Genomic DNA, 18,669 nt, shown 5'->3' with positions numbered 1-18,669 from the left:
ATAACACAGGCCTTGACACCATTCAGTAAAACCAACTATTGTCTTTAAAACTAACAAGAGGCATACCACTTGAGAAGTAGGCTAGCCGACCCCTAGAGTAGCACTATTTTAAGTCTTAAGTTTAGGTGGCGCACAATGAGATACAGCTGATCCAGATGTATTGGTCCTTCCAACGAGAAAGGTAAATCATGCAAATATGCGTTAAAGGCTTGCTTCCCCAACGATTGTTCTTGACTAACAAACACCAGATTGATCGGAACTCCATTTGCTGATCCATCAGGTGATCTCTTCGGAAACGGTACTGTCATTCCCGTGGTGCTGTTCAGTTATTGGGTGCTGAAAAGTAATAGCCTACTATTTTACGAATGCAAACATTACGCATAGCAATGTGTTTGTCGACGTGACGTGAGTGTCCACACCTACTCATAACAAGGCTGATAGAAATCGGAAAAAGTAAAGCCTCCAAAGTTTACCAACTAAATACCATATATATATAAAACATTATACATGCCTTAATAGAATGGCAAAGGCTAAAGACAGAACATCTCGTGACCACAAGTATGTGGTCAGGTTAAATGTGGACTTTTTTTTTCATTATTAATATTTGCCAATACTGGTACCATACCTTTATTTCAACATTCCAGTTCATCAGTCCAGCTGAAATAAGTAAAAAGTGCACATTACATTATCGTACCATGACTTTATCTTAGTTGCATTGCTTCAACCCTAATTTAGTTACTCCTAATGCTTAGTTTATGGGTGCCCTGTGATTGTGATTTTTAAAACCGTTGGCTGCACAGTTTTATGTTGTCCCCCTTCATGTGTGAAATAAGGTTGCTATCTTTATTTGTAATGTACGGATGCTATCCATGTCTCGTCAGTCGGATTGTGCAAGGTCTCAGCAGCCTCCCCCTTTCGGACAAGCGGTGGACGGCGATGCGTACGCGCGGTCCTGCCGCATAGTGCTTGGTAGAAGCTGGCAAGAGGGGAATACGTTTCCTGTGGAGAAGCAGAACGCAGCCAGGGGTCTGTGAGCCACACGATACAGCGCTGATTTGCTAGTATGATTTCAGGAGGGGAGGACTTGGCGAGGGAGAGGTGGCTTGTAGTCGCCGCTGGTGTAGACTACTGCGTGGTAATGCAAATTGCAGCGATTGCGGACATAAACAAGGGGAGTCGCTGAATCGATTGCAACTTCTGTCCTGAGTCTAACATACCAAGCCAAGACAGTCAGAGAGAGTCTCGTCAGCCAGCCAGATCTGTCCCGCTTGGATCGCTGTCAAGTATCAAGGAATGAAGAGAAAAGCGCCTATTACTTTTCGGAATGAAACAAGCTTATTAATTTGATCAACCCGCCTCTTAATTTTTAATTTCATACTAAGTCTTCTAGGTATCTGATATGTTCATCAGGGACATGAAGTTCTAATAGACTACTTTTTCATCATAAAACAAGGCTTGCTGAAATGAAGCGCTTCGTCTCAACATTTTAAAGTTTAGCCACGTACTTTATGCAATGGTACGTGCACATTCCTACACTAAGTTCCTCATATTATACCTGATTGTATACAGAAAGATGCGTACATGCTCTGTTGTAATTTTGTGATAAGCTACCGCCTTCTGCCTATCCGCTTCTACCAGCGATAAACCTTGCAGATGTTACGCCAATGCAGATACTGAGAGGCATCGTGAATTTGCACGTATAATACTTCCTCTATTACCCCTGGATGATGTAGTACTGTGCAGTGATGAAATAACCTATTGCTAAATAGTAAAAGTACTCTGTATCGTTAGACTGTGTTTGGGTTCTGTAGAGTGCCCGAGTCGTTGCAAATAGCTACATTCCTGGACATTCATAATGACGTGATTTTTGTCCAATAAAATAATCGTTAGCTTTAAAACCATGGGCTTCGTCCAATCAGAAAAGAGCCTTTGCATGCTATTAGGGACGAGGGAAGGTCGGACTCAGCAGGTTAGTGTGAGATGCAAACAGAGATGCACTCCAACGAAGACTTTGGCAAACTTAGCCTGGGCTTTTTAATAGGTGCCATTTTATTTATTTTAAGAAGCTGTTCATGGAGGATGCATGCCACATCATAATGCTTCGCTGTATTATATTTACTTTACAACTGGCCATTCTTATTTTTAGAAAATGTGGATAAATATTGGAGCTGTTCCACTGTTATTTGACAATATACTTACATTTCTGGTTCTTAATAAGTAGGTTATCTATTGTTGCCCCTCCAGAATCAGCACTCAGCTCATGCGCTCAAACATCCAGGTGGTTGGCTTTGTCAACGAGAGTGTTTAGTTATGCCCAGACTCACCGCTTGTTCAAGAGGTGGAAAGGGGCTGGACAACAGAAGGGACGACTCTGGGACGGAGGTCGCTACCCTGGACACTGCCTAGGGGGCGCCCAGTTGACTTGTTTCTTACGGTTATTAACCAGAGGGTGGCCAAAATAATGTTGATTATCAAACGTCTCAATAGGTTCTAAATTGTCTTTCAATGGCTAATCAGCTACATGTTATGTTTCTGTGATATGGAAATTTGATAGCATATTATTCTGCATATTATGTTTGTTCCTATTCATGTAGTCCTTTCTTGGATAGGCTGCCATATGGTAGGCTTTCCTTACTAAACCATCCATTTAGACTCAATATCATCTCCTACAGCCTTTGCGGTCCCTTCAAAAGCAATACTTGTTGCCCGAAAAGCTTTGGTACTATTTTTTTTTCATCTCTGGGAAGATGGTGAAATGAGGCCCTGGCTGGGCCTATTTTCTTTAAAACCTTCATATTCATTGATTCTAAAAATCTTCATATTCATACATGTATGGTAGAAGTGGTTTGGTTATAATAGCCCTATTAATCAAGAACAATCTTAGCTGAACCATATGCATTTCTACTCATTTGACTGGAAAGTAGATTACCAAGTTAGGAGGTTAGCAGGGCACTCACTGTTGCATATAATGCCTGATTATATGACCAATGGGTAATCGTATATGTGCCCCGATAGACGTTATGCAATTCAGAGCGCCTTGCAATATCTACTTTCCGTAAAATTACAGCATGTTTACCAACAAGTCTTATATCTGTTTACCATGCTGTATTCGAGAAACACATAAGCTACCTTTTTCACCTGTCTGTTTACTGTCTCCCTGTAAACTTGCTTTGCTACGTTTGCACACCTAGACCGCAGCACTACATATTTTTGGTTTGAGAATGACCCTGAAGGCTAAAAGCCAGTTGGCCAGACGAAGTAGTTTAAACCTACAAAATTAGTTGCATGCTACAGACTAGCCCAAGCGTGTGCTCCGTTTCGCTCTGTGCGCCGTCTCGGGTGTATGAAGTGTGGTCTGTAAGGATATTCAGCTGCTCTGTTGCGAAGCACGGTCACACAGTAGGCTACTCTTCTCACCTGCAATAATCCACGAGTTAAATAAACACTATTTAATAACTGTTAGATCTAAGAGACAACACGACGAGACAAAGCCTACACTGTGATTCCTGATTCGAGCGCTCTAATATTTGCGTCCTGCTCTGGACGGTCCGACAGTCTCTTTCAAAAATGAACTTAAAGGAACAAACCACGATACCCTCTTACTGATAGACTCTATGGTTTCTATGTTAAATTGGTAATAATGAGCTGTTTTAGTAGCCTGGTATTAGTCTCACACATTCTAAACATTGGTCTATCTTTCAAGAGACCGCGGGGCTAGGTGGCGGAGCTACGATGAGCAAAGAGTTTGTCCTCCGGGCACAGTGGGTAAAAGTGAACTGTAGCCGGACGGGACTCGGTGAGGCGACAGTGTCGTCTCTGCTCTGTGTTGAATTGAATGGACACAGTTCGTCTGCTTCATTTCTTTTAATCTCAGGTTGAAATAAACAGGATTTACCAGTGGAGTGCCAGTTTTACCAGACTCAACTATCTTGATTTCAAGGATTTTAGCATTTTCCCGAGCCGTAGCCTACCCAGTCTTCCTCGTGCGTAAATCCGATAGACTGTGGACTCCACGGTAAAGCCAGACCACATGCCTGCAATGCTTTCGGCTGGTGTGAACGTTCGAGTCGACCCTGAAGAGGAATGCTGTGCAGTTAATTTCAGAGTTTTTCCTAAAGAATCCAGAAGAATCCTTCACTGACAGTCGCTTTTTCAAATATGGGAGAAAGCCACCGCTCAGCGATTAAGTAGTTTTCCTGCACCTTGCTTTGCCTAAAATTCTGCACATTTACCGGAACAGCTCTGTGTCGGGACTTTTCTTAAGTTGATCATGCCACTGATGAAAGTTACTCCCACTCCAGAGAAGGGGACTGCTCTGCGACTTTAACTGCAGAGCACAGTAAATATGTGCGGAGAGTGGAAGCTGTAACTCGAGGCGGGGTTAAGGTTCAGCTCTATGGAGCGGTGAAGCGTTGGTTGCAGTTCGTAGAGTTGGAAATGTGAAAGCAAGAAGCAGGCTTTAATTTTTTCCCTCTCTCCCTTCTCTCTGTCTCTCCTTTTTTTCTTTTCATACACACGGACACAACCATCACGCGTAGACGGACACACATAGAGTCTTCATACACCCCCACACATACACAAGCACACATACACACACTCACACACATCAGCACATACATAAACACGCTGACTTGTAACAGTTATCCAAACATACACTCATACCTCACAAATTCAAGATAAAACACCAGATATGTATTCGCCGCTATGTCTAACACAGGTAAGTGAGCTTTTTGTATGTATTTAACCTTATTTGTTGCATTTCTGCGTTCTCTGTCGTCGGGGCGGGACTGGCAATGTGAGGCTAACGTTGCTTAAGACAAGTAACTTTGTGTGCTGCGGCCGTTCCAGGTCTGACAGAGCCATCTGAACTAACTACCACATGGCGGATGGCGACCGCCTGGTACTGTACAGTACATGCAGCCTGTGTTTGTAAATCCGTGAACTCTTGTTTCTGACTATGGGCTACGGCAAACAGCAGTTTTGTTCATTGTTCAGTTTTGCACATTTGTTAACCTATAGCCTACACGTTGAAAGAGAAGGAGGACAAGAACAGTTAATAGGAAGACAGTAGTTTATCTCTAAGGCAAGTTCCATGCCCTCGATGTAAACGTTTGTTTCATGCCACACTTACGGTATCAACAATTATGGTGCTGTTATATCTAAACATAGCGCAGTACACACGTTCTCGTTTGTGACACTCGTTATTGATCTATTGACATGATTAGTTGCTTACCAGCATTTTGCCTGATTTGAACAGTAATATGTCCAGTGCTCTTTGCTTCGATTTTGGTTAAGAGCTGTTAGAATAACGGTGCAATTGATAAGCACCGAGACGTCGTCAAAAGTCTTTGAGGAGTGGGAGTTTCAATGCAAACTTTTTCCCAAACCAGTGTTAGTTCAGCTTCAGTTCAAAGTCTGTAGACTACTTTGTTTTATTTTTTATTCTTTGCAAAAATACATTACATGTCAGTAAGAACACAGTTTCTCGTGTAGCAAAGCGTATTTCATTCCCAACTTTCTAATCCTTGGAAATATACAGCTATTGTGCAACGCCTTTGATAATGCCCGTTTTGGATGCACAGTTTGACATTAGACCCGTCAAGACATAATTCAGTCACATATTTATGCAAGAATTGAACATTTTTGTAATGGTCAGTGTGTGTTTAACTTTGCAATATCAATTAGGTCAGCTATCTGGGTCTCCAACTTGCCCGGCTTTTCCAGCAGAGTGTCAGGAGTTCGAAACACATCTGGTTTAGGCCTCCGTCGCATTTTAACAGAATAAAAATATTTTGAGACACTTTAAGTGTGTAAAATGTAAAGTGTTTGGTTAAGAAGGGAAAGCTTGTGGCAGCGTTTGGTGAAGACGCAGCAGTTTTCTGCCGAGTTCTATAGAATGGACGGGCGCGGGGGTTAGATGAGGTGACAGCTGCGGCCACATTAGTTGTAAAAATAAACAAATAATTTTCAGTTGCGTTCCATTGATCAGTACTTCTTATACAACATTAAATTAATTACATGTTGCATCTGTATGTCACGTACTACCTCATTGTAATGCATTTGTCAGTTCTAACTGAAAAAGAGTGTGCATCACTATTTAAATCATATAGCAGTTGGGCAGTTAAAATCCTTTTTTGCATAATATCTATCTTGCCCTAGTCCTGTCACACATAATTGCACACCACTGGATTCCTTAAATAGTTTTAGTGTAGAATAAAGTAATCTTGGAATAAGTCAATAATTATGCATCAGATAATGTGTATGACTAAACACCAAATTATATGTATTGTATTACATTCACAGGCATCTGTCAAATCACCTTTTCAGCTGCTCAACTAAAACATGTGAAACATGTCAATAAGAAAGTAAAAAGAAAAGGTGCTGCACGAATTAGGCGTTTTAAATGATGTGTGATGAAGGCTATGTAAGGTATAATGAGCTAAAATAAGCAATTTCAAACAAACTCCATATCTGTATTTTATAAACCTTGGGTATTGATTTGCAGTTTGTTTTCATTTTAGGGTTATTAATTGATTGCAACATGTTTATAATTCATAGTTTACATTTACATCAAAACGCTGAATAATTAGGCCCATACATTTCTTGCCTCTCAACCTGACTTTTTGCATAGTCCAAATTTTTCTTTTATGAACTCTGTTTTAAATTGTGCAAGGTGTAGGTCCCTCTCACTAATGAAAAATGTATTAATGTAAAAAATGAACTAATTTAGAAAAGCAAGTATTATTGGTTGAGGTTCTTACTTACATCAGTGCTTTTAAATTAAAATTTCTTATGGTGTAAAAATAGCTTCTTACTGTAAAATATTGTTTACCTTAAAGACATATTTCCTTGTAATCAATATTTTAAAATAAGAAATATGGTTAATCCTGGAAGGGAGTCAGTGTCACAGTTTAATGATTTTGCTAAGCATTTCTTTGTTTCTTTGTCGAGTTGAGATGTATGCTATACATGGGCCTATGTAGTATGTCTAATACACATATGGTGCAAAATAATAACACTTTTCTAAGAGTATGAGTCACTGTGGAGAAATCATTTTCATGATTGTACAGCTACGGTGGCAGTTTCCATCCACTGGAAATGTAAACACTTTTTTTTCTGTGGTAGACATCTCAATGTATATGATCAATAATATACATGGTAGTGATTTGTTTGTGGCAGGAGTTTCTATATTTTAAAAGTAGTTTCTTCTTGCAGATGTGAGGCCGGTAGAGGCTGAGACATTGCTTTAAAGCAGCAGAGTAGATGTGGAGAGCGGTGTGTTGCGCGCTTGTGTGCGGAGTGTGCTAGGCTCCGTCCACTGCTCCTGAAGCTAGCTTCACTGCAGAGTGGGAGTGTGTGAGGCAGAGCTCCGGCGCTCTGAGAGCCCTCTCCCTCACCACTACTCTTCCCCATCCCAGCAGCCTGCCTCATACGCTCTGGAGCTGACTTTTATGGGAGAGACCGCAACAAAAGGAGAAAGCACTCGCTGTCGACTCCCCTCGTAATTACTTCTCTGTGTTGTGGTGCTACCAGAGTGGGTGTCAAAAGAGGAGGATTACCATCATTTGGATTTTAAATTACAGTTTTTTCTTCCTTTGGTAAGATGTTGTCTGTGGCCTGTTATTTGGGGGCATCACATCTGTCACCAAGGTGCACAGAATAACTTCACAGCTGGAAGTTAAGCTAAGATGAAGCATTTCGTCAGACTCTCTCTCACGTGTCTGTTTGTGTGCTTGCTACAGAGTACTCTCAGAATTTTAAAACGCCCCCTGAAGTTTAATGTCTGATCAGGTTTGATAGAATTATAGAATTTTCCACAGCTAATTCAGACAATGCTGAGGACAAGCAGTTCAGGAGAAATCCTCCAACAACAATGGATAAATATTTGCTCTTAAGGAAAGACATTTCAAAGAATTTGGCCTAAGATACTGAGTGTTGCTGAAGGCAGATAAGAAAATTAATTTACTGTATTTAATCCAAGATGAAAGAAACAATGCGATATTTGTGCCCTGAAGGCAGTGGAGTTAGCAGACAAAAAGGTTCTCGGTTCTTGTCATTTATGTTTATTTTTATTTATGCATTTCATTAATATTTTCTCAAATTTGTGTGAGGTTTTTGTTGATTTTAAGTTCAGGGCTTGCACGAAGACACACACACACACACACACACACACACACTCCTCGCTTGCACATAGTCTGCCTTACTCAAATACAAACCACACATACACAGTAAGTGATAAAGGGTGTAAGCCCTTTTGTCTAAGTTTAGCTGCAGGGACATAGTTAGGATGTAAGACAGGCTGTGGTGTTAGGTTATACAGACTTCTCTGAATTCAAACACAAATATATTTCAGTGCAAACATAACAGGGAAGTGAAGCAATAGTGATTTCATAAAGCTCTGCAAAAGCATACGATAAATCAGTATATACTGATTATTATTATTATTATTATTATTATTATTATTATTGTTATTATTATTTTTGTCTGATTGATTGACATTGTACTGTACGGTGACTAAAGCCTTTGGGAAAAAGCATGATGTCAGTATAGCCTTTTCAGCTTCATATTGGTAGTTCCTATCAGAGTTGAGGCTGTGACTTTACCGGTGTGTTTTTGGATCAGCACCCCGTATCTATTCTGCCCCTTCGAGATTGTTTTCTTTGCTTTTGTTTGCGCGACGGCGAGCTTTGCTTGCTGTGTGGCTACTTTTGTGTACGAGGGGCACACTGAAGCAGCTGAGGCCTGTTGTATTTCATCAGAGGTTGGAGACCTGCTGTAACAACATTGTTATGGATGTGAGCCTTTGCAATGTGGTGCTCTCAATACTGTGTTGAAAACAGGAACACACTGTATACCGCTACTTAGAATGTGTTTGGCATGCTTTGATATTTTTTAAAGGTTTCATGTGTAATTATACAATATGTAATGGTGTTTTACTAGCTGCGTACGTCTGTTTGATATGTTGGCAACTGAAGTATAAATTGTTATTGTCTGATCATGCAATTTGATATTAGCATCTGAGCTTTTTCTTTTTTCAGGCTCATACCTGAAGGCTTTTGTAGTTGCAGATATGTGATTTGTAATCCAGTTAGTGAATTTGAATGGAAAGAGATTAATAATAGAAGTATATATATACACTATAATATTCACCCATCTTTTGGCTACATATAACTAACTATATAAAGGTCCATATGTGTATGTTTTTATAAGCTTACATATACATTTATAGTAAGGTAAAACATGGCCTTGCTGATTCATCCATATATCATGTGGGAAATGTGTATCCGACAATATTTCAAGTCATTTGGGAGAAAGAAAAATGGCTATGCTTATAATGCTGCCAGAGATCATTTGCTGGGATGTTTATTGTGTCCCTGTCATGATTGCATTTGGTAACCTGAGCATGGTAAACTATATCTTTCCCCACGCCACACTCTACTCCTCCAGTCTTTGCTACTGGCAGGTGGAACCCCTTCAAATGTGCACTAAAACACCACCGTCCTGCTTCTGGTTCTCTCCACCTCTTGCAAAAGCTTTCTTTGACGTAGGCCCCAAGTAATATTAAATTGAAACTGGGACTGTTTATGGACAGTGTCTTTGTGTGAGTGGAAGTTTGTGAGAGCATGTCTGTGTGTGTGTGTGTGTGTGTGTGTGTGTGTGTGTGTATTGGGCAGGGTGGGGGTTACATGGAGAAAAGATAAAAATAGACGGACAGCTTTCCCGCGCGGTTGTTGCTTTTTCTCGGTCCTGGCAGACCCCAGCAGACCTGCATTCTTGCCAGAGAGCCAAGATACGGCCTAGTCGGGCCCCTCTCCGTGCAGCTCAGAAACACACTGCTGTTATCGTGTGCCGCTCCGCTAATGATGCCAGAGGAATGTTAAATATAAATACTCTCTTTTTTCATGCATGTTTATGTATGTGTGTCTAAAGTGTGAGCTAAAATTGAAAGCAAAGCTTGGCATTAACGATCAGCCTATACTGATTTAGAATGACACAGAAGAATGTTCATACTGAGGAACAGCTTGACCAGATCACAAAGTTTTAGTGATTTATAGGTATCTCAAAATCTGTCGTTGCAAGGGTTCGTATTTTAAATATTTTGTGTTTGGCATGTTCTACAGGATATAGGTTGTCTACATCATTGTTTTTATAAGCAATTGCAACAAAACTGCAACAGAAATGTGTCTATAATGTCTAATATATATATTTTTTTGTCTCTGTTTGCAGGATGAATTCCATCCTTTCATTGAAGCGCTGCTGCCACACGTGCGAGCCTTCGCTTACACTTGGTTCAACCTGCAGGCCCGCAAGAGGAAGTACTTCAAGAAGCACGAGAAGCGTATGAGCAAAGAAGAGGAGCGCGCAGTGAAGGACGAGCTGCTCAGCGAGAAGCCAGAGGTCAAGCAAAAGTGGGCCTCGCGACTCCTCGCCAAACTGCGCAAGGACATCCGGCCCGAGTTCCGTGAGGACTTTGTCTTAACTGTCACCGGCAAGAAGCCACCGTGCTGCGTGCTGTCCAATCCCGACCAGAAGGGCAAGATGAGGCGGATTGATTGTCTCCGTCAGGCCGACAAAGTGTGGCGTCTGGACCTGGTCATGGTGATTTTGTTCAAAGGTATTCCACTGGAAAGCACGGACGGCGAGCGGCTGGTTAAGTCCCCGCAGTGCTCGAACCCGGGACTGTGCGTGCAGCCACACCACATAGGAGTTTCAGTGAAGGAGCTCGACCTCTACTTGGCCTACTTTGTGCATGCTGGTAAGTGTCTGTTTGCCTATTTTCCCTCTTCTGCCTTTTCTGTCTTTTTCTGTTGTTTTCAACATGAGCTGATACATTAATCCATATATAAACAGCACTACTAACATGCAAACATAAATCACTGGTTATCATTGGTTACTTGAAAACACCCACAATTTTTACATTTTCCTTATTGTATATGAAGTCCTGAAATCCTGAAACATCTGAATGTTTCTCACCTTGTGCAGAGCTCTGCAAAGTTCAGCGGTTCTCTGTCTTATAAGTGGGAACAAATGTTATCTGTGGCAGACACCCTTAATTTCATCTGCAGTCAATAATGCAGCAGTCTGAGAAAAGCAGGGCATCCATGCCAAAACAGTCTCCCCGGCTGTCCATTCACTGTTTTAAGACGGGCCAGATTTTTTGAAAGTTGGCACAGACCGAGCCTGTTATCTCAAACAAGGAAGAAAAGAGGAGAGAGAAAGAAAGCAATCATTTTCCTTGTGAGAGATTGCTAGTGTGCCAAAACAGGATTTTGTCAAAATAAATGTAAGTGATGAAACAGAGAGAGGTCTTGAGTATTGTGTAGTGTAATGTGGAAATCATATCAAATTATGAATTATACCTGCAGATACTTTCAAATATATAACATTTAAGGGACCAGCTACCTTGCATTTTTATAGAGATTAATTAAATATTTAACATTAGCATATTTTGTCAGGATTTTGACCAGGTCCCTTATGTAAAAGTGGGCAATTCTTTCACCCACTTATCATGAGCAAGGTTGTGCTTTTGCAGTGAACTGCTGTCATTCACTTATCACTGAATAGCTGCTGGACAGAGAGAAGTCCAGTGCTCGTTTCTGATGGTAAAACTGCTAATGGGCAGGAGACAGCAGGGGATCCGTCTTGCCTTGACAGCAACACAAACACGGGCTTTCAGTCAGAAGGCGCGGAGCGTGCTTTGTCTCGCACAGTCAAAACTGAGCACCTTAATTACGCTCGTTTCCTCAGCGAGGTGGACTCTTTCACCACAGCCTCCACCAGTCAGTCAGACAAGGCCCAGCTAAGGCCTCTCTAACCGAGGAGGTTTAGGGGGTGGGGGTCAGCTTGTACCCCTCAATGTGCTCGAGCCAAAGTTGTTCTTTTTGGTAACGTGGAGGTGAAATTAGGGGAGCTAGGCCAAATGCAATGCTGATAGAGATGCCAGGCAGCGTCGGGCTTGGCTGGGACTCCTCCGACTGCAGGCAGACGCATGGGGCTCTGCTCTCCTCAGGTCCGGAGGGGGAGCGTGTGAATCATCTTGACTTAGTCCCCCCACTAAAGGCGACAGAGCCCCTTTGAGGTTTTTGTCTGAACAAGTATGAGCAGCTCACAGTGTCTCTGAAAATGTTTGGTCACAGCGACCCACCAAAATCCCCAGTTTTGATGTTCTGAAGGCCTATTCAGAGGCACTCTGCTCCTGCTGACATTCTAATCGCTTGCATTTGAGGTTTTTTTTCTGCGTCGGTCTCAGCCATGAATAAGAGGTGTCAGCAAGAGAACAAGGAAATACAAAGCCCAGAAAGAAAGAGAGAGTGCCTGTCGAGTGTGGAGGTCTGCCCACTGTGGCTTTACAGTCTCTGTCTTTCTTTTTCTCTCTTCCTCTGTTCCTCTCTCTCTCTCTGTCTGTCGTCCACTCATTCTCTATCTCTCTCTCTGTCTCTCTCTATCTCTCTCTCTCACTCTCTCTTGTGCTTTCAACTCATCCCGTAAGATCAGATTTCTTCTTGTGTCTTATTTAAGGCAGTGGAGCTCCCTTGATTAAAAGCCATCTAAAGAGAGCTGAGCTCATACTCAGATGCCTAAGGTGGTGGTTTCTGAGGGCAGCTGATGCCGGTAATTAAATTTACCCCTCACTGCAGTCAGATTGTGGGCTGGCGGAGTGGGCCTTGGCCACTGCTCTCCTGCGATAACACCATCGATCTTGTTATCAACTTATAGCTTGGTTAGCCTTTAATGCCACAGTATCAGGTTAATTACTAATACATGAGCAAATTATGCTGCAATAATTAGAGATATCAAATTGGTTTGAATCTCTCTATAGACTTCATGTGTCAGAGCTTTGACATTGTAGTTTACCTTCAGACTGTTAAATAATGCAGTGACAATCAATGGTAATAGAAATGTAGGATTTGAGTGCCATTTCGACTTGGCTTCTGTCAGGGGAACTTGTATTGTTTTAGCTTTAAGTGTGAAGGTTGGACTCCTATACAGATGTCACAAGGCAGTCTGCAGCCAGCTGAGCCAGCTCTGTCAAAGATACCCATGTTAAAGCCATCAATTGACTGTTTTCTGCTGGTTAGTCAGCCTGTGTTGTCTGGGTAATAAACAGTGGTGTCCCACACTCACAAGGATGGATCATGTGTCAACTCTAAGAACAATGTTTTGTCAAAGCCTCCCCCACTACCACCACTGGCAGTGAGAAAGGGCTAATTTACGACCTCATTCTTCTGTCTCCCAACTGATGTCAAGATCACAGGAGCTCTCCACACTAACCAAAGGTCACAGCTTAAGATGTCAGGGTCATGACCTTATCTTCTAGGCATTTGACCTCTTAGATAAACATGCCACCTCATTAGGGTCTAGTCAAGCGATTACACTGCTTTCACTCAGTGGGGTGACCTTTGACATCGCTCTTAAAACAGGTGGTTTGGTTCAGAGGGGCTGTTTTGTTTGACTGAGTTAAGTTTCAAAGCTTTACGTTTTTGTTGACTTCTTTGTCTGTTTAGTTGATAAGTAAAATGGTGCATTGCTACCAGAGGCGGACATCCCGGGTTCAGAAAGTAAAAGTCCTGCCAAGTATTTGATCCAACCATTTAGTAAACCAGCTCATTCTAATTAGCAGCCAGGTAGATCAGATAATTTGTGATATCACCTGTGTTAAGTGCACAGGTAGAAAGAATATGGCAGGACTTAAGTTCTGGAACTGGGATGTCTGCATCTGATTGCAACATTATTTATAATCAATACATAAGTAATCACTGTTGTCACTGAGAATAGGTATATAACTATATTGTGAACTGATAATTGTTTATGAACATAAGCGAAATGGAATGGTAAAATTGTGAAAAGTGTAAAATTATGTCACAAACTGTCGCTGGCATTCATTGTTCACCATTTTGTTCCAGTGGTGTTCAAAGTCTATTTTTTTGACTGGTGCGTCACAGATTTGTTCAAGTTCAAGTTGGCCAGGGGATTAGCTGTGTGGTTTAGCAGTGCTTGGTTTGCTGTGGTTTAGTGGGCCGAAAGTTTGTACCAGTCATGCACAGTGGTGTTTGTTGCAGGACTGAAATGCAATAGAACCATGACGACCATATAATAACCTAATATAAGAATAACCAAATGTAATAATACAACCGAACATAAAAAATATTTTTATGATTAAATAATCTTTGTAAAAGGTCAACTAACACATTGTTCCAACCAGTATTGCTTAAAAAATAGCTTTGTTAAGCCTTTTGTTGATGATGATAATGGAACTGTGCACCATAAACCTGCTTAGGGTATTGTTTACTGAGAGATATTGGTCACCCCTCTGTTGATTCGCTGAGAGCCACACAATGAAAGGATATTGCTGGTCGTGAAAGATAACATGCATGCCATAGGACCTATGTGAAGGTTTCCAGGCAAGTCGATAGATATTTATGTTACATTTACCTGGTGTGACCCCAGCGGAGATGAACATACTGTTTGCGTGTGGTGGATGTCTGCAAAGAAGTCTGACCTATTTCCCCACTGAGCCTTTAAAGGGATTTGTGCCTGGTGTCTTTCTGAACTAGTTATCTCTAATGATGTATCCTTAAGGTGCCACAAGCTAAAGTTCTGTCAGAAGTTATTGACATTGCAGCGAACTGAACCTTTTTCTCACATGGTGATGTGAGTGTTTGGGTTGTAAAATAAGGTCTTACAAAGGCACTTTCTTCAGAAGGTATTTCAAGCACTGTAACCGATTGGCTATTGCCAAGAACATAGGTGAAGGGAATCAAATGAAGATTTTTCCCCTTCAAGTTCTCCCCCTGAGCACGAAACTAAATCTACCAATATCTCCTGTCTGACTTTTGGCTCATCTCATGTTACAGCCGTTTTGTATTTCCCTTTCTTTTCCACAGGCGGAGAAATAACAACAATTTGGAGCTATTTAAGGCGAGTGTGGGCTAGACCACAGGCCTTTGTTGTGGTTGCTGCAGCACACATTGTGGTTCAGAACACCCCTACCCCCCTCTCATTTTGGGCTCTCCCTTCTGTGTAAATCCCACTAAACAGCAACAGTGCCTCAACAATGACCGTGTCCCTCATACTCTCACACACACTCACATACTCACGCTCTGCCATTCATTAAAATCGAGGTTAGTGCCCATTCATAAAATAGAGACACATTGTCAGACATTGGAAGTGAATTCACAATAAGTTTGGGTACTGTAGACACAGAGTGCACAATCTGTAGCAATCCCTGCTTCTGGCTCTGACCCAGCGCAAAGGGACTAGTAGGGACTGAGTGATGATACACAGCACAGTCATTTTTAATATCATTTGATATGACCTCCTTTTGAACCATTTTTGCTGCAATTCTATTGGATTAAACAAAGCAGATAAGGTTTCAGATAGGAAATATTGTAAGATTTGTGTTTGTGTGTGTGTGTGTGTGTCTGTCTGTCTGTGCGTGCACACATTTTACAGTACAGTGTTCCTCTGTGGGTAAATTTCTCATAAACCTGATTGCACGGCAAATTCAGGTAATCCGTTTAATGTCTATTGTTGGCTGTTGATCTCTTTCTGCAGATTTGGAACATATTCTCCTGCTCCAGACAGGAGATTTTTAGACATCTGTAATCACAAAATGAAGCAAACAAACAAAGTACTTATGTACATTTGTTTAATCTTTCTGTGACCATCCATTTATCTTTTTAATGCTTATTTTTCTTTCATTTGTTTTCTTTCTTTCTTTCTTTCTTTCTTTCTTTCTTTCTTTCTTTCTTTCTTTCGAGAATACGTATTTCAAATAATGAAATAATGGAAAGACTAAACATCTGTCTGAAGGCAAGGGCATTCTGCTGGGTTCTGTGTCTAGTTAGTTCACGTTCACCCAGGAGTGTCTTAGCAATGAAGTGGGCATTTTATGTATGTTGACACTTACCACTGTTTTGTGCATACCTTCTGCAGAAACCATAACTTCATAGACTGCACAAGCACTTTGATAGGGCCGTGTGGCATTTGTTACATATGCATCCCTCTGCAGTTTTTGTCTGTTTAGCCGTGAGGGAAAAGGTAATGCCTGTTAAGAAGAATGCCTGTCCTACTTTTAGTTCCCCTTGTTTTATGGAGATTTTACAGGAATTCATATTTCCACATGGTATGTTCCTCTGGAGGGCAGATTATTTTTCCCTCCAAATCCCAAAAAAATGTGCTCAAGTTCCCAAGGTGCCGTGCGAGAAGAGCCGCCCCTAATGGGCCGGCGGGCAGGCCTTACAGGAGGGGAGCGTAGACGTCTCTTGCATTTTAGAGCCCGAGCTTTGGCAAACTTCTGAGAAAGGGTCCTTTGTATCCGCATGCCATTCAACAAGAGTCCCATTGTCTTAAGCCTCTGCTAGTAGCCAGCTAGCCCCTTGCTCAGTCTTTATTGTGAGATCTTTGATTGTATTAAGGCCTGATGAGGCCTGTGTTCTGAATGGTGGGCAGACAGCTCATGTGCAGTGCAGGCCTGCCATGATGGCAGGAAGGGGGGATTGGGGGTGGCGGTGAGAGAACTGTGTGAGAGATCTAATTACCCTACCGCTTCTCCCTCTGTCTCTCTCTCTTTCTCTCTCTCTCTCTCTCTCTGTGTCTCTCCTATCCCCTCACTCATTCTGCTTTGCATTTTTTACACACAAACATCATGGAACGCTCCTCATCTTCCCGCCTTTTCATCTGATGTGAAATGTGCCCCGTGTGTCTTACTCTTGGCATGTCTCATTCAAGTATGTCAAAGAATGATGAGACTGCTGCCAATGGCAAATGGCAAGGAAGAGGAGCAGAATTTCAAGCTGATAATTTCAGATTAATGTTAAACTCTTAATGAAAAAAAAAATAATAGATGGAATTATACATTTCATAATGAGATCTGGTACTCAATGTAAAATAGACCCAGATCAGTGGTATCCTCCCTGTTTCCATCTGTCATCTTTTCTTTTGGTTAAATGTCAATTCCTCCACTTTTTTATTGAAGCTCCCCTTGGAATGTTCTGGAGATCAAGACTTGTGCTGTCCCGTTGTAAAAGACACTTACCATCCTCTCTAGGCTCTTAGCAGCATGGAGCACCCCCCCCCCCCCTCATTCCTACTCCCCCCACCTCTCCCTCTCGGCTGGGTCTCACCCCCAGTCTCTGGCTGTACGGTCCGTCCCTGTCCATGGCCTGCAGGCTCAAATGGATTGCAGATGGATGTGCTGTGCTGATGGAATGTCGATCTATTTTGCCTGGGTGATAATGTTGATGTTTTTGCCATGTGTGGTTGTAGGCATCGCTCTCAGATCATGAATGGTAATAGATCAGTAATAAGCTGGTGTTTTTGTCTTTCCAAGGTACCAGTCTGGGAACGGGCCCCATTTCACTAACTCACCATTGCTTAGACAAATATTTTTTTTGTTTAGCATTCGTGCTGATCAGATCACACTAGTAAAATGCATGAGTGTGAATTTGAAACAGATTGCATCTATCTGTCTCTGTCTGTCAGCTCAGTGATTTGAAAGGTTGCACTTGGTGCCAAGGGGAGTGTGTGGGCCTTTGCGGTTCAGAAGCGGGCCGTTTCTATTGTGTGCAGGAGCCATTTGGGAGGGAGAATGAAAGGAGCACGCAGACATGAAACAGGACAGCTGTGGTTGTCTGTAGGGGAAAGTTGCTACAGATGGTGAGAGAAGTGAAAAATAAACTACCGTATGGCTGGTAAAATATAGAAGAAAGACGAGGGCTTTGCTGCCGAATTGGAGCTGCTGGGTTTTCTTGTATATGTATGTGTGACAGAAATGACATTAGTGTTGTTTTGGTTATTGTTGTTTTAGAGAATATGTTGCCTCAGTTGCTAGACTGTCCTTGTACCCTTTATGCCCATCTGTCATTCATCTGCAGTTAGATTTGTAGCTGTGGGTGTTTGCCCTGGATAAACAGCATAGACCTGGTTTTCAAACATATTATGGTTCACTTGATCTCACTGTGAGCTCTAATTTCAGTGACAGGCAACATGGCTGACAACATGCAATGTCCACTATACATGACCTAAAGCTAATTTAATGACTTGGCAAAATCATTTAGCTAATTTTGTATCATGAAGAAGATTTGAAGTGCAAACATTGGTGGATAGTTGCACTGTGGTGAGGCAGGTGACAGAGTGACCTGTGTCTCCTTGTGATTCTGGGGGAAGAGAGGGCGTCTCTGTGTGTGTCTGCAGTTCCTCATCTGCCTCTTAAATCTGTCCAATATTTCAATCTTCCTCGACAGCTGTAGTCATGGTGCGGGACAAGTTGCACCATTGCGGCATGGCAATGAAGGGAGCTCTCTGGATTTAATTAAAAGGGAAAAAGCATTACTAAATGTACAACAGGGCATTTTATATCACGACTATGTTTTATATAGTGCAAAAAGCTTGAGATGCCGTTCTTGCACAATCCTTGGTTCTTCAAATTCTGAAGTGTGAATGCAGAATAGATTTCATTGCATATCAGTAGGTCCTATTCAGTCCTTTATATGGTATGTCTTACCCACAAGAGTGAAACAAATAAAGAAAGCATATGCTCTAACAAGTCGTTGTTTGGAGAATGAATGAGGCCTCTTTTGTCTTTGTTGAATTTTTTTGTCATTCTGCACATTTTGTCAGATGTTGTTTTTTAATAATTGAAAGTCTGAAGGGGGGCAGGGACGAGTG

General features: G+C 41.8%; 1 protein-coding gene across 5 annotated transcripts in view; it reads left to right on the top strand.

Annotated features, from left to right (window-relative positions):
- Positions 1-1,043: 1,043 nt before the first annotated feature.
- nfia (nuclear factor I/A) overlaps positions 1,044-18,669 on the top strand; it is a 116,665-nt gene continuing 99,039 nt past the window's right edge. For 4 of the 5 annotated variants that reach the window (XM_076277805.1, XM_076277803.1, XM_076277804.1 and 1 more), the window contains exons 1-2: positions 3,797-4,717; positions 10,228-10,756. In XM_076277805.1, the coding sequence (XP_076133920.1) occupies positions 4,691-4,717; positions 10,228-10,756 (556 nt within the window). In that variant the 5' untranslated portion in view covers positions 3,797-4,690. Of the gene's footprint in view, positions 1,517-3,796; positions 4,718-10,227; positions 10,757-18,669 lie in introns of those variants that run through there. The other variant, XM_076277802.1, reaches the window with a different exon arrangement.

The sequence above is a fragment of the Alosa pseudoharengus genome, unplaced genomic scaffold (genome assembly GCF_046254945.1).
Source record: "Alosa pseudoharengus isolate Yale_2024_CS ecotype anadromous, Long Island Sound unplaced genomic scaffold, YU_APseudo_1.1 YU_APseudo_1.1_scf_11, whole genome shotgun sequence".
Classification (NCBI taxonomy): domain Eukaryota; kingdom Metazoa; phylum Chordata; class Actinopteri; order Clupeiformes; family Clupeidae; genus Alosa; species Alosa pseudoharengus.
Note: the sequence above shows the minus strand (reverse complement) of the source record. Positions and strands in the feature narration are given on the sequence as shown.